Raw genomic sequence first — 17,273 nt, 5'->3', positions numbered from 1 at the left:
GCACTGAGAAAAAGTGTGATCAAAACTACCAGAATATGGTAACATTTCCCATTTTTCTGGCTTCATGGGAACACTGATTTTGGTAATTTTTACCGTAGTTCTTTGGCAATGATTTTGGTAGAAAAAACAATAAAATGGTGTTTGATAATAAGTGATAAAATTTTGCGATTGCCCTAAAATTTAATAACTTTATCATGATACCTTAGAGCAGGGATGGCAAACTACGGCCCGCGGGCCAACTGTGGCCCTCTGGAAGATTCTATCCGGCCCGCGGATAGAATTTTTATTTGCCGATCAGTGGCAAATATAAACAATATACATTCATTTTCTTGTCGAGTATGTTTAAAATTATTTCTGTTTTTCCTTTTTCAACTAAGTACTGATGAAGTTTTTGCTTTCTCTATTTTTGTTCTACAAAACATAAATTGATGGAAATAGTTAGCTCAGACAGCTTCAATTGGTAAAATGTTGAAAGCAGAAGTTCTTTATAGAATAGCCGTAGATTGGCTCCAACTAGAGCTTGTCTCTCTCGAGGAGCTGACTTATGGAATCTAATATAGATAAATTGCACTTCACATTTGGCAGACTGCGCATTTTACGCTTCAAAGAGCGGACAATCTAACAATCATCTGAAGCAGTCGTTTCTAAATATTCCAAAGTTTTACAAATCATTACCAAAAGCTAGTTTCCGAAATTTAATATTTCATGCTCAGAAAATCAGTGCATGTTTGCTTAATCTTATATATGTGAGCAAGAGTTTTCAACTATCAACCTTAGAAAAAATCATTTCAGAAGTAGACTAACAGACAAGCATTTAGCCTCGTTCCTTTAAATAAGCACATCTCACTTCCAACCTTAACGTAAGGAACTTTTAAAAATGAAATCGCAATTTCCTTCATCTCACTAAATATTTAAATTAAAACTTGTATATCACCTTTTTTTTTCTATTTTTTGAAGTTTTTACTTGGCCCACCAAACATTTTTTTTCTTGATTTTTGGCCCCTCGACCAAAAAAGTTTGCCCTGCTTTAGAGCATGGCATAAAGACTATTTATTCGCTTAAATTTATTTATGAGTTTTGTATTTTTTCTTTTCTAAATGTGTGGTAATAAGAACTGTAAGTTTGAAAATCAGAATTTTCGATAAACTCTGTTACCATATGAATAGAAAAAAAAGCCAAGTAAATGTTTTAAATACCGTGTATTTTGGTTTTATTAACCAGAATTATGTTGTTGTTTTTTTTACCAGAAATGTCATTATCATACAGTACGGAAATTTTACCAGAATCTTTTTCTTTGTAGAGTGGAGCTTATCTAATCTTATACGTTAATCTTCCGTTAATCAAATCACGTTTCTTTGTAAATTATCTAATTTTTTTTTGACCAACAAATGTCATAAGTTAAAAGCGTGGTGATACTTTAACTGTCACCAACACGATGATCAGAGTTACATATTGAACATTTTAGTTGTAAACTTATATATAGAATACTTAGCTTATACAGAGTATACTTAGCCTATATACAGGGTGGTCCCGAATTCATGGTGCAAACTTTAAGGGTATGTACAGAATCAATACAATCATTTATTGTATAGGAATGTATGGGTGGCGTGGTGAGGCTCAAATACAAAAAATAGGTGTTTATTGAATGCTTCGTTAACAAGTGTAATGTTTACAATAACTGTTCAAAATTGCGTCCACCAGTGGATACAAGCTTGAAAGCATCGGTAGAGTGATTGGCGTACACGTACAAAGATGCAGTTATTCCACGCACACGTACAGCAGCTTCGAATATTCGAGCAACGAGATCTTCATCTGAGTCAAATGGTGTCGCACAAAAAAGATTCTTCAGATTTTTCACATAAAATGAAATCGAGACTCGATAAATCGGGAGTTTGGGGTGGCAAGGGGCTGGTCCACTGTGCACAATCCATCGCGTTCCAAATATGTCAATAAGGTAAGTGCGCAAATCATTTCTGAAGTGGGCTGTCACCCTATAATATTGAAACCACATGTGGTTGCGAATGGTGATTGGAACATCCAGAAGTTGTTCTGGTAACTCCTGTTCCAGAAAAATAAGATAAAATTTGCCATTAATTCACGTCGGTAAAAAGTATAGGACAATAAAAAAGTCGTTGACAATACCGACCCACACATTCACACAGAATCGTTGTTGATACGCGTGTGGTTGCGTTGCATGCGGATTCTCGCTTGCTTACCCATTGGAATTGGGCGCATTTAAGATATCACCCCGTGTAAACGTCACCTCATCTGTAAATAGCATATGAGCTATGAAGTCCGGCTACAGCGCATATTGCTGTACCACCAACTGATAGAAGTTCAGACGATAGCCTGCAGGATTCAAAGCCTGTACTCGCTAAAAATAGAAAGGGTGTAAGAGATTTTCGTTGAAACCCTACTAACGGTCTGATGATTCACAACTATGTGATGAACAACAGCTCTTGCACTTGACTCGGGTTTATCAGCCACAACATTCAAGATGCTTTCTTCCAGGCTTGACATGCGTACCAGCTTCATGTCTTCGTCGGCCAGCTTCATCTCTGCAGACGTGGTACGAACCTGTTTCACGAAGTTGATAATGTCATCGCTGAAAAATTCTGTGTTCCGGTATTTATCGAGAGAAACTGCGCGTGATACATTCGTAGCACAGTTCTGCCGTTACCATTTGTATGGCCGTACATGTAATGTATATCTGCATTTTCCGCATATGTAAAGTCTTCCATCATAGACGTCACCAAAATTGAGAATGGTGCTTTCCTCTACTGACATGAATCTTGTTGAACGGCGGCCAGATATCTACTGCCCTCTCTTGTCAACTTAACCAACAGATAACTCTATTTTTCTTTTTTTTTATTTCCCCTGTTTGCGCCTTATCGCGTCACTTGCACCCATATATTTCCATACAATAAATTAGTGTTATGTCCTGTATTTGCCCTTTTAGTTTGTACCATGAATTCGGGACCACCTTGTATAGTATACTTTAAGCTTATATATAGTATATTCAGAGTATATATGTAACGAAAATTGTAAGAGATATTGATTACAGAAAAATTTTTAAAAATTGATTTATGTCAGAAATAGAAAATACTTAAATTTGTAAAACCAACCATCTATTTTTCAAGAAAAAACATTAGTGGGCAAGAAACGTATTAATATAGTATTATGCAGTTTAAATTTAAAAGCATATTTCTATTAGGAACCATACACATTCTACTGATTTTTCGAAATATGATTTAAACTAAATGGTCAAACGTGATATTTCGTATAAGCATGGTATATTTAAAATACTCAAAATTTACCTAGTTTAATCAAGTGCATACATTAGTTTAATTATCATCCCATACTTTTCATTAAATAGGTTTTAAGAAACAAATACTTTTAAAATTTCATATTTGTTGATATATTAATATCAATATCTTTCTTTAATAAAGCATGTCTAAAAAATGATGAAATAATTCAAAAAGATTCCAACACTTTGAAGGGAAATTGTTTTGGTATCTTAAGAATCATAGATCATTTTTTGAAGAAATTTCTTTTATACACTTAGCATGATAAACAACTTTCAATTCTTTTTAGCGGCCACCAACTCCATGGCGTGCCATCATCTTATCCGTTCCGACCTATGCATTAATCATTGCATTGTTTGGACAATACTGGATGGCATTTTATTTCTTGAGTGTTCATCCCACCTACATGGGAACAATTCTCAATATACCCATTAAGGAGGTAAGTAGCACTATGACGAATGTAAATTTAATAAGAGTATGGAATAAAAAAGGATGCAACTATAGAAGGAATAGTTTCACCACCAGGTTTAGGATTCGATTCACAACTAGAGAAGAAGAGTAGTTGAAATCATAATAAGATTTATGTAAATTTTATAAATTAGTGATAAGTCATTTATAGTTTAAGATAGTTATTAATTTTACGATGAGAAACTATGAAAAATTTCGGAATTTTTCACTTATTCTCCAGAAAGTATTTCAGCAGCCCCATTGATTACATACACTAACGAAAATACCGTGAAGAACTCTAAAGAATACTATTTATTTTAAGAAACGATTTTTTTTTTGCTTTTCAAAATACTTCTGCGATTTCAACGTTGCAATATTCGTAGAAATTTATGAAATTAGTTTGTACCTGAAAAATATGACTAAAGTCACTTATCTAAAACGGATATTTGACGTTTTTACTTGTTTGGAAACCAGGAATTTATGTACATTTTGAATTATATGCGTACAAGGAATTTTCTGAGCGCATAATACCTTTCCGAGTTCTCAGTATAAAAGATGTGTGACAATCTTTTCGACATGATTTGTTTGTATATTTAAGTATTTCAGGAAATAATTTAGTATACAAAGTATGATTATATCAAAAACAATTTGTACTGTTTGAGTTATTTAAATTGCGAAAATATTTCACAAAAATTATAATGAAATTAATTGATTAGTATTATTAGGGATAATTAAATAATTTAGTTTACAGAAGGATAATTAAATTAAGAAACATTGTATTGCTTGAATTGTATAAGTTGCATAAATAATTTATAAATTATTAAAATAAAATTCATTGATATATATTGAAGGGTGTTAAAGTTAAGTTTAGAAAACAACCGCAGGTAAATTAGAAAAGAAAATTTTTTTAATTTCTGTAATTGTTTTCCTGAGCACCGTATTGTGAAGAAATAAAAAAAATTCTTTGGTTGCATCTAGCTATTATATTTCTTCCTTAGTGAAGAAAAAAAATTAGCTTGAAAAATATTCCTATTCTTAGTTCATTTTCCACGAAAAAAAAAAAGAAAAATTCTAATATTTTATTTGATTATAAATTGAAAAAATATATATTGCTAATGTATAATGAATTGAATTAAAGAAAACAATGAATTGAAATGTGTTTCTTGGGAAAATTCTTTTGTTTGACGTTTTGTAATATAAGCCCAGAAGACACGTTAATAAAATTATAAAACTCTTCTTTTTTATGCTATCTATTCTATGCGATCTATTCTATGCAAACCAGTTTTGACCAGATTTTTGAAAAGTAAAGCATAACTTATAACGTACTCATTTCAGTTCTTTTTTTTTTTTTTGTAAATTTTTGTTATTTCTTAATTTTTTAATTTTTTATTTTACATTATCCGCTTAAATGGGCAAATTTTGAAAGGAAATAAAACTGGACATATTTTTTTTCTTGAACTTTGACTTTGAAACACACGAATTGTACTTTATCTTTACAATTATAATAGGGTTACAAAAGTTTCAGGTTTTTAAATGAAAATTTTTTGAATAAATCTCTATTTTTCAAACTTTTAGAACCAACAATTTAACTTCAAATTTTCAGTCAGATATCTTCAATTCTCTTTTTTCTTGTTTTCCAATTTTTTTTAAAATCAATTTAAATAATTTTTATATTTTTAGAATGGTATTTTATCTTCGGGCCCACATCTAACCCAAGCCATTGCAGGATTTTGTGCTTGTTGGTTATCTTTCTGGCTGAATCGAAATGATACTTCGAAAGTCAACTTAGTCAGAAAAGGATGCAACAGCATAAGTGAGTTAAGAAGTTTTTAATATAGCATTTAAATTTTAATATTAATGAATATTTTAGATTTATATTTATTTCTAAAGATATTATATGAAATTAATTATTATATTTATTAATTTTAAAAGCTGCTCGCAACACTTATACTGTGTATTGGAAGGGGTTCATAGCTGAAAGGACCACTTGTGATTAGTAGGACTGGTTTCACAAAGCAAATTTTGACCTCTACCAAATTTTGCACAAAAATTTGTACCAAACAGCAAATATAAGTGTCAGAGACAATGGAATACTCTCAGTTTCCTCACTTTTGAAAACTCGGCAGGAACTGCTAATCTAATACATAATACAGAATGTTTTTAATTTGCTGATTTAAAATTATTTTAATATTCTAAAGTGAAGCCGCAGTGGCTCAGGGTATACAGCATTCGTTTCCAAATGAGGTGAACTGGGTTTGAATCCCAGCCGTGGTTGATTGATGCGAATTCTTTTCCCGGCTCACGGCGACAACAGTGCTGACGCAAAAATAAACTGAGTGGTAGCCGTATCATGAGTTAAAATCTTCTTGCCATCGGGTTAACCGTGGGAGGTTTTTGTGATTTTTCTCTCATTTTAAACAAAATGCGTTTCCATCCAAAAGTTCTTCACGAAAACTAGTTTGTCTCAATGTTTGATTAGAAGTTCCCTTGTCTTCTTGGTTGGATTCGAAATTACAAAGCTACGGATCAATGATAGTCGTAAACTCATAATTGGGTAGGATGTTTAACGTCGGTCATAAGAATAAAAATAAAGTAAAATATTCAAAAGTGAGGTTATTTAAAATGTTATTAAAATTTTTAAAAACATATAATTTTTAAACTAATTCTCTGTATTATATTTTGCCATCAGCGTTTTCGGATAGTGACCTGAGCTATTCGAAATTTTCGCTCAGTCATATGTGTTTATTTATGTGCTTATATTGTGCTTACATTTACATGCTACAATTCAGTTTATAGTACAATCTGTTATGCAAAGTTCGAATTAAAGCATTAGCCAAGAACAGAAACTTTATATTTTAATACTTGGTAAGTGATTTATACATATTTTAATATGCCATCACGAAGTTAAATTAATGTTAAAATTGTCAAATGCTTAAATTTAAAAATTTAAAAACAATATAATCTTAAAACTATTAAGTTATATAATTAAAATTATTAATATTTTTCTATTTTACATCAGTTGCGAAAATTTCGATTATTGAAAATGAAAGTTTGGGCAAACAATTTTGCTCAGAACTTAAATTTTGAGGATTGCTTAACAAATTATTTAGTTGAAAAAATGCCGCTAAGGATATAAAAAAAATATCTCCAACGATAACTCACAAAAGTTCTATTTCAAATAATAAATTATTTTAATGCAAAATACTTGTAAAGTGAAGAATGTTTCAGTTTATTATTTAAAACAATGTAATTTTCATTCTAATTTTAGTTTATTTTTTTAAATATAGCCTTTTTAAAACGCAAATAAGAAAATTTTCCGATTAAGGACGAAAGACTTGAAATAAAGTAACCTTTTATGGAAGGAGTGAGAATAGAAGTAAAGAATGAGCGGAATGAATTAAACTTGGTGGCGTAATTAAGGTAAAATTCGACATGGACAAAATAATTTTTTTTTTTTGATTTCAAAATCTAAAAAAGAAAACTACCTGTAATAAAATAGTCAGCCCATTTGGCAACCGATACTTTGAGAACTTTCCTTATTGGAGTATTTTTTTAAAATTTTGTACAAATTAATTTAACTATTTTTTCTTATTCAATAGGCTGTTTTGCTTTTGCACTGGGAATGATCGGTGTATATTTTTCTGGCTGTAATACTACGTGGAATGAAATATGCCTATTTATTGCTACGGCGGCTGTTGGATTCGGCTTTGCTGGAAGCCTAATCGTTGCTGTTGATATGTCTCCAACGTTTTGCGGTAAGAAATTCATTTAAAATTCTTTAAATTTTGAATTTGATATTATCCTCCTTGACGAGATAGCAACGGTTTTCCAATTTTTACAGTTCTGTACTAGAAAGTCCTTATCTACAGAATCAGGCTATCTGAGTTGGGGCCTTTTCCTTGGTCGATTCCCAGATGGCCTAGTCATAAATATCCTTTTAGATGCACATTAAACTGGTGACTATATTAGAACCGTTGATATAATAAATTCAATTTTTTAAAAATTTTAATGCTTAAAGTAATATAAATTAAGTCATAAAATGCCCTTTTTTAATTAAACAGTAACACATAAAAAGTAATCAATATATCGGGTTTTGCAAAATTTGATGATATTATTTCTCCACATGATATAAAAAGATAATGAACCAAAACCATTTCTCATTTTTGACACTGCATTCTCATTGGACAGAAAAATCATATGTCATGGTCCTTAACTAGTGACAAACATCCGTAAGTCTCATACTATCATTAATTAAAAATTAAAGAAACTTATAATGTACTTCTATATAATTTTTTTTACTTATTTCTTGTTTAACCATATTTTTATTGTTTATTATTTCGTCAGATTGATATTTAATAAACATTTATTTCAGTTAAATTCTATTTTTAATTGTTATAATATTGATATTACTTTCATTTGTCATTTTAGCTGTTTTTATTAAGATGGAAGTAACAATCATATCACTATCCTCAAAACAACAATCTTATTCAAAAATAAAGACCTAAAGTTGCGTTCTGAGATTATGTAACAAAGTTATTTTGTAATACTGCCGTATTACTCAACATTTTATGATTAATGATATTGAACCTTCCTTTTAAGACAGCCTTGTATTTAGCTTATTGAAAAGTTATATTTGTCTTTATAATATACTTTATCTAAAATAGAATACAGTCAGTACATTCAAATAAAGTATTATTTAAAATTTCAAAAAAATATTCGAGTTATATTTTTGCATTACTTCTAAATAGGCTTTTAGGCAATTTTTGAGGCTATGTGCTTTATAGTGAAGAAAATAAGATGAAAATTATAAAGCATTTAAGTAAAAGGAGTTACTTTGTCAAAGAAATGTGTAATCAAGCGTTTATTTACCGTAGAATTTGACGGAAAAGCCCATTTCTCAAGTTAAACGTTAAAGTTCTGGAAATCTACGATTCCAAATTAGTGTATAATGGTAGAATACCAGAAAGTTTTTACGGGCAGAGTCTGTTAATACACGAAACGAAGGATGTTACAATCCGCAACCAATACATTTTTTCACTGTCAACCTTCAAATCAAGGCTGTTAGCAACGTCATGAGAGATAAACTTCATTTCTTGTGTAAAAATCACGACTACTATTGGGCTTTGCCCCCTTTTTTCTGACGCTTGCTAACTCCTAAGATTGCTAAGTGATATACTTTGAAAAACCAAGCTAGCATCACCCACTACTTTGAGGGACCCATTTAAACTGAGAATAGATATAAAATCTAAATTACTATAGCATCAATAAAACACTAAAATTTAATGAAATCTAAGGAAGAAATACTAATATAAACAATAATGTTAGAAACTCCTTTAAAAACTTTATCAATTACATGCCAAAGAAATGCTTGCAGACGCACAACAACAGAAACGATTGCAGAAACTGCATTGTAACAGAAATATTTTTAAAAATAATTGAGAAATTAAAAATATCGGCAAGTAAAAACCCTTACTGAAAATTACTCTTTTTTGGAAACACAATTAATATATTCCAGGATATGGATCTGTCACTGTAAGCCTGTCTAATCTTGACCGTAATCGTCTTTCAGAGTTATGTCTTTCATATTTGTCATCAATACTTTATTCTGATGCTTCAAGGCTCTTTTTTATTATAAGTAAATAGCATAGAAACTCGACTGGCATTGATTTTTCATTTCTAATTTAAAATTCATTCATAGTTGTAATTGAAAAATCAAAAAAGAAGAGCGTCTTAAATGGTATATTAGTGAGTTTTTAAAAATCAGTATAGAAGCATCAGGAGGCTGCTTCTATACTGATTTTTGTAATACTGAAATATGTTTTTGCTATACTATGGTATGCTATAACAATCATCAAGCATGTTTCTGAACATGTTGAATCCAAGATGACGAATGTTATCATAGAGCCGTGGTGGCTAAGGGGATAGAGCATTCGCCTTCCAATGAGGTGAACTGGGTTCGAATCCCGGTATGACTGGTCGATACGAATTCCTCACCCGGCTCACACCAACCACAGTGCTAACGTAAAATATCCTCAGTGGTAAATGGATCATGGGTTAGAGTTCCCTTATCGTCACTAGCAGTGGGGGTTTTTCGCTGTTTTTCTCTCTTTGTAATGGAAAAGCGGATTAGTTTCACTGAAAAGTCCTGTTCGAAAACAAATTTCTCTCAATAGTTGATCCAGGAGTTCCCTTGTCTTTGGGTCCAAAGCTACGTACTTGAGCATTAGCAGTCGTATACCCAAAATTAGGTCACCTGTTCAACGGCGTTTATAAAATAAAATAAAATGCTATTTATAACCTAACAGAACTATCTAAAATTAGTTCTAACACGTGCTGTCATAGCATTGTCTACAAATCATTGTTTAAAACTTACCTTAATGAAAAAACTCAGCGCAGGGAAGTCACGTCATTAGGGAGGTTAAAGCAATCAAATTTATGAAATAAAATGTTATTCAGAACCTAGCAGAACTATTTAAAATTAGTACTAACAAGTGTTATCATGTTATTACTAATGTCTCCAAGAAGCAAAACTGATTGAGAAGCAATCGGGAGGGGGGGGGGGTAAGCGTGAAATCCCCAACGAGCAGATGTGAAATTTCCCTTGTCCGCACAATTAACTTATATTAAATATTATTCAATAACATTTAATCTACTGTTTCCGACTCACTTTTTAAACTGTTTCCAATAGAATTAAAATTTAAGTTAGGAAAAAAACCTGGTAGACGATATTTAGAAAACATTTTAGTGAATTTAGAATAGTTTTATGAACTATATTTTATTTATTCTATTTTAATATTAATTTTTGAATTTTGACAATTCCTTATAATTTGCAGTTTTTATAGAAAGACTAAGTACTTGAAATTTTTTTTAAAAAATACTCTTTTTTCTTATCTGATAGATCACGAAACTTAGTTGGTGTAACTAATTTTTAAATAAATGGAGGAAATTAGCTTTTTTTCTACCAGAATTAAATGATTAATTTTTTGCTCATTATTATACGGGTTTTTATTGCCTCTGATATTATTGTACTGTTTTCAATGAATATTGTATAATTCTGATATTAATTAATAAATACTGACTTCTTATTTGTGTTTTAAAGGTGTAGTGATGGGTCTGGCGAGTACTGTTGCTAGTTTAGCAGGATTCATTGTTCCTGTACTTGTTGGAAAACTTACCAAAGAAGAGGTACATTTTTTTAAAATTTTATCAGCAATATTTTTTTTAAACTTTTCAAATTAAACGAAGTGAAAATTGTGATTTTCTATACAAATTTAAAACAGAAATTTAGTATCGATCTGAAAAAATTCCATGCCCAGCAACAATAATTTAACCTAACTAATAGTTGAAACTCTAAGTTTTTTTTGTTTTTTTTTTGAAAAAAACTTGAAGCACATAAAACTTTTAAAGACATAAAGAATGAAATAAAACTTACTTTTTCCAATTTTTCTTATGATTTTTTAGGATAAGGAATATGAGTTTCCAAGATTTATTCTATTTTTTTAATCACCCTAGAGTAGATGTATTGTAAATGATTACTAAATAACTACGTAATATTATTTATAGACAAAATATTTATTACAGTGTTACTATTGACTGTTATTGGAATGTTATGACTTTCACGTATTTTTAAAAATAGCTATAACAATAGATAATTAAAATTTTTAATACACTAAATTCGAGCAGTTTATTTTATGATATTTTCTAAACGTGGTTTTTCTAATATTTTAGCAAACTATGGCACAACGGCACAAAATGTTCCTTATCACCGCTTTTGTGGGTACCGTTACAGTGTTATTATTGATTGTTATTGGAATGTTACAACGCTCATATGTTTTTAGAAATAGTTTATAACAATAAATAGTTAAAATTTTTAACACACTAAATTAGGGCAGTTTATTTTATGATATTTTCTAACCGTGGTTTTTCTAATATTTTAGCAAACTATGGCACAATGGCACAAAATGTTCCTTATCACCGCCTTTGTGGGTACCGTTACAGTGTTATTATTGATTGTTATTGGAATGTTACAACGCTCATATGTTTTTAGAAATAGTTATAACAATAGATAGCTAAAAGTTTTTAACACACTAAATTAGGGCAGTTTATTTTATGATATTTTCTAACCGTGGTTTTTCTAATATTTTAGGGCAGTTTATTAATAGGGCAGTTTATTTTAGAAATAGTTATAACAATAGATAGTTAAAAGTTTTTAACACACTAAATTAGGGCAGTTTATTTTATGATATTTTCTAACCGTGATTTTTCTAATATTTTAGCAAACTATGGCACAATGGTACAAAATGGTCCTTATCACCGCCTTTGAGGGTACCGTTAGAGTGTTATTATTGATTGTTATTGGAATGTTATAACGCTCATATGTTTTTAAAAATAGTTATAACAATAGATAGTTAAAATTTTAACACACTAAATTAGGGCAGTTATTTTATGATATTTTCTAAAAGTGGGTTTTCTAATATTTTAGCAAACTATGGCACAATGGCACAAAATGTTCCTTATCACTGCCTTTGTGGGGGCCGTGAGTGGAATTGTTTTCCTTCTCTTTGGCTCAACAGATGCTCAGTCTTACGATCCAAGTTATTCTAAAGACGAAAACATGAATAATCCATCCAAGCAAGATGCTAAACCCAAAGATGAAATATCTTCTAATCTTTGACGACATATATTAATAGTCCTGGTGTAAATGATGCACATCAATAACAGATCTCGTATCAAATATTTCATTTTGTGAAGAAATTGTTTTTTACCGTCGTTTTTGTATAGTGTATATGTTTTTATTTATTGCTCTTAGGAAACTTTTTGTGTTTTTGTAATAAAGTATTACTTTTTTTTAAAGCTAAATTCCATATTGTGTTTTTTAGCTCTGATAATTAAGAACTAAGTATATTAAGGGGGTAAAAAACATTTTCAGAATAGTGGTAATCAGTGTAAGAAGAACAAAATGGTATCTCAACCATTTTATTACACATTTATTAGAAGAAGGAACTAATAGCTATTTACCTATTACTTTAATTATGCCTACTACTTAGTTAAAGCATCCAATCAACTTAAAACTAGCGTGGATTAATTAGGCTAAAATTTAAATGCAAGCAAAAACAATTCTGTTACACATAACCATATGGATTAGACTTGTTTATGCTGTTTTTCCTGTATAATAAGTACTCTAGAATATGTCACTTACCTGCTCCTTCTTCTTCTTTAAGCTCTTCAATTATGTACTACAAAACAGAAATTACAAACGTAATTTGTATAAAACAAATTTTATTTGTACTACTCAAATGCATGAAGAGATGTCGCTGGATTTTGACAGGTCGTAGACCAAGCATTTCACACAGATGTTTTAGTTCTCTCTTTTTTTTTCATACACTGCAAAAATTCCGGATCATATTACGGTAAAAAGTATCGGTAGCAGTACTTTTTACTGTAAAATTTTTCGGAAAAAAAAATCTTATACATTAAATTTTTTAAATAGTACTATTTACTGTAAAATAAAATAACTGAATCGCTGAATTAAAGAAATATAACTGTAAATATTACGGTATAAAGTTTTACATTTTATGAATGCTGCACTCAGGAAGCCAGTACTTTTTTTACACTAGTTTAATCCGGAATCCAATTTTTTTTACACTAAAAGAGTTTCAATGTTTTTTTCTTATTTTTTATTTTAATCCTTGGAAAAGAGAGCTTAAACAATTTTTGTTTATTTTTCTTCCTTAAAGTTTTAATTTTATTTACAGATTTTGAATTATCTATTAGTTTTTTTAGTGATATATTACATATGAAACATTGAGAATTTTAAGAACCTTCTCTAAGTAAACACGTGAAAATGTTTAAATATATCATATTTTCGAATTTCATGAATTTGATTAAGATAATTAGAAAAGCGGAAATAATTGTTTTGTCGAAGCCATGCTTTATTAATTCCATCTATATTATAGATAGATGCGATATCAACTAATAGAGGCATGTAATCTACATACTTGCGATAGAAAACAAAGCTTTTGTTCTTTCAATACCAAAATTAAATTTTCAAAAAATTGAAATTTTTATAATTGTTACATATTCTTTTAGAAAATTCCAGAGCTTTCATTTCAGAAACAAAATTTTTACGAAAAATATTCGAGTTTAAGATAATATCAACAATTTAGTAGGTGAACAGCAAGGTGCATGAGTTACACCTCATTGGAACTGCACAATGAGTTATTCGTGACGGTCTGGGAAACATCTCTGAGAATGCTCCGAAGACACGTCATCATAATTTGGATCCTCTGCGGAGGGGATGGCTACTCCGCGTCCGTAGCACGCAAAGTCGTGCCCGTTACGGTTGAACAGTTTAACGAGGACCGATATCGCTCAGGGTTATCATTGTGGTCACCTACCCGCTTGCTAGACGCACACTTTGATTCTTGTCTTCGGTTTCCTACTGAGAACCGTACCTTTATGATCAGTCCAATGCGTGAGCAATAATTTTGTGTTTTATCAAATATGGATTTTTATTTGTAACACTTATACTCGCGAAGTAACGAATATTTAAAAAAGAAAATATTAAAATTGATCCTTTGGTCAGATGGTTGATTAAGTTATTGATTTTTAGTCATGGCTAAAAAAGATTTAATTATCAAAGTTTTTTTATCTATAACAATAATAACAATTTTTGTAATTTAAATTTTAGTTCGCAGCAATGAATGGGATTTCTATTCGCAGTTCTATGAATATTTCTTTTATGAAAACTATATGATAATATTTAGTTAGCAGATATTAAACTAGCTAATATCTAGCTTTGCATGATAATATTTAGCAAAGAGCTAATTTCTCGGTGGGTAAATTAGTGCGCATTTACTAACTAATTTATCACAACTTATAATGTAGCCAAGACAAGAGTTTATCACACTTGGCCTAGCCATTAAGTCAAACATTTATCGTAGTTTAGTTACCTGATTCAAAGTCTTCTCTTAGAAACTGCTTTTCAACTATATCACTCAAATGAAATTATTTTCCTTTTATTATAACTATCATATTTGTTTTTATTGATCACGATAAAGATTTGTCCAATTTTTACAACGCTTTTAGTTATTAATTTTAATGGAAAAATTTTATTTTATGTTTGTATAATAATAATTTGCGAGAGACACGGCACTATGCGAAATTTGAGAGATCTATTTTTTTAAAAAATTAATTCGATTTGCGAAACTCAAACATTCCATCACTGTTTTGAAATTTATTACGTGCTGCCAATTTATGTCTTTCTTTTCATTTTATGTTTGCTCAATAAGATTGGGATTGTCAATAGCAGTTCTTTGTAAAATAATTTTGCACTTGATTTTAATTTACCAGATAATTTTTACGTTAACATCCAGATATTAGCGTACCTAGTAACCTATAGTAATGGATGGTGATAGACGTAAGTAAGATGTATATTTTTTTAAGTCATAGTAAAATAACGACTCTTCTGTCTTTATAAATTGGAATTACGGTTAATTTGAAAAAAATCGGTCCAATTGTCCTATATATATCATAGTATTGTTATTGCTATTGTTGTTAATTTACGTCGCACTAGAGCTGCACAATGGGCTAATGGCGACGGTCTGGGAAACATCCCGGAGGATGATCCGAAGACATGCCATCACAATTTTGATCCTCTGCGGAGGGGATGAAACCCCCGCTTCGGTAGCCCGACGACCTGCGCGCGAAGTCGAGCACTTTACGGTAGCACAGTTTAACGAGGACCAATACCGCACACCCTCGGTCCCTACGCAGACTGATCCAAGTGGTCACCCACACGCACTCTGACCGCAGCCAGTGATGCTTGACTTCGGTGATCTGCTGGGAACCATGTCTTAACGATCAGTCCACTAAGGAACATATATCATAGTAAAACTATATATATATATATATTAAAAATTTCTCAGGAACTATTGGGCCAATTTTGTTCAAATTTTGTGTTTTGCCATATAAATGTACATTTTTAAAAATAATGCAAAAAAATTGTACACTTTGTTCTGAAATTTTTGAACTATTATTAAGCAAAACAAAAAATTTATATGAAAATAGTTTTTTTGCAAGTATTTGTCTTTCGATAAACGAGTTTTATAATTGTGTAGAAAAATTTTTCAATTCTATAAAAAAGTTCTCAAGGTATATTGAAATACGCAATGAGTTAAATTAATTTTGACTTTGGACAACTCTACTGACCAAATCAAATGGGACCATATTTCGCAGATTGCAGATATCCCTTATATTTCAGGAGTCAAAAATCTAAATCCAAAGAAGAAAAAGGTATATATATATATATATATATATATATATATATATATATATATATATATATATATATATATATATATATATATATATATATATATATATATATATATATATATATATATATATATATATATATATATTATATATATATAATAACAGGGCTACATCCCTGTTATCAGTGTTGTATTTAGCTTGAAATAATGCAGTCGTAAGCCATCAGACGTTCTAAATAGGTTTATTTAAATGTAGGCTGGTATTGATAACAATTCACATCCACACTCCCTACGGGAGGGGGATGAACAAGACTTCTGACAGTTCCGGAACAACTTATCAGGATCACATCATGATGAAAAGGACACGCAAAACTGTGCGTTCTTACGTTTTATACCAACACAGTTTTGAGGTAAAAAGGCACACTTCGTACATTCCTTGTAACCTTACGCATTAAGGAAAATCATTTCTGCTTCCTTATATGGAAGTGAAAAAGGGAACGATTCTAAAAATAACTCTTCCATTGAAATATAAATCTATTTATATTTCAATGGTATGTTTTCAGCCTTGAATTCCCAAAATAGAATCTCTCTACGCTTATTCTTTAACAAAGACATTTTATGAAAACGAAAGAGTTTTAATTCTTTTATTAATACAAAAGTATTACATATATATATATATATATATATATATATATATATATATATATATATATATATATATATATATATATATATATGCATAGTTATATATATATATATATATATATATATATATATATATATATATATATATATATATGTAACATAAAAAGCTTCTATTAATCTTTTTACGTTAGTTTCTTTGCTATAAAACAACTCCTACTTTATTACTAATTAATTATTCTATTCCAAATTCTTTCTCACACTTTTAAAAGCCACATCCTGTTCTTAAATCTATTTTTGGCTCAACTATGCATTTAATTAAGAGCAGGACATATCTCCCTATGCTCTGTGTGGGAAACGCTAGATTTCTTTCATAAACCAATAGTAATCCTTATCACTTCCCTTTTCCCCTCAAATATAACAAAATAGAGGGAAATTCCTTTGCTACTTTCCCTAAGATAAAAACTTAAGCACACAGTTTTTGAGTGCGAATTGGAGCTCCGCCTTTGCTAGAAAATGTCTTAAATATACTATGTGAAGCTAATAAAATATTTTTTGCCTTCCAACTGCTATCTGCGTGGCCTAACATCACTCACCATGACTG

General features: G+C 30.2%; 2 protein-coding genes across 7 annotated transcripts in view; both read left to right on the top strand.

Moving 5' to 3' along the window:
• The window catches only part of LOC107442356 (putative inorganic phosphate cotransporter), a 76,371-nt gene extending 63,760 nt beyond the window's left edge, over nt 1-12,611 (top strand). For 3 of the 5 annotated variants that reach the window (XM_087161213.1, XM_087161212.1, XM_087161216.1), the window contains 5 exons: nt 3,595-3,744; nt 5,433-5,565; nt 7,352-7,507; nt 10,852-10,937; nt 12,235-12,611. In XM_087161213.1, coding sequence (XP_087017339.1) covers nt 3,595-3,744; nt 5,433-5,565; nt 7,352-7,507; nt 10,852-10,937; nt 12,235-12,426 — 717 coding nt within the window. In that variant the 3' untranslated portion in view covers nt 12,427-12,611. Of the gene's footprint in view, nt 1-3,594; nt 3,745-5,432; nt 5,566-7,351; nt 7,508-10,851; nt 10,938-11,480; nt 11,619-11,689; nt 11,901-12,234 lie in introns of those variants that run through there. The other 2 variants (XM_087161214.1, XM_087161217.1) reach the window with 2 other exon arrangements.
• A 1,457-nt stretch (nt 12,612-14,068) lies between these two features.
• The window catches only part of LOC107448863 (putative inorganic phosphate cotransporter), a 44,069-nt gene continuing 40,864 nt past the window's right edge, over nt 14,069-17,273 (top strand). The window contains exon 1 of one of the 2 annotated variants that reach the window (XM_087161209.1): nt 14,069-14,226. In XM_087161209.1, coding sequence (XP_087017335.1) covers nt 14,211-14,226 — 16 coding nt within the window. In that variant the 5' untranslated portion in view covers nt 14,069-14,210. Of the gene's footprint in view, nt 14,227-15,032; nt 15,172-17,273 lie in introns of those variants that run through there. The other variant, XM_087161210.1, reaches the window with a different exon arrangement.

The sequence above is a fragment of the Parasteatoda tepidariorum genome, chromosome 4 (genome assembly GCF_982258835.1).
Source record: "Parasteatoda tepidariorum strain Cologne lab strain chromosome 4, Ptep-v5.0, whole genome shotgun sequence".
In the NCBI taxonomy this organism is placed as follows: domain Eukaryota; kingdom Metazoa; phylum Arthropoda; class Arachnida; order Araneae; family Theridiidae; genus Parasteatoda; species Parasteatoda tepidariorum.
This window is presented reverse-complemented; position numbering and strand designations above follow the sequence as displayed.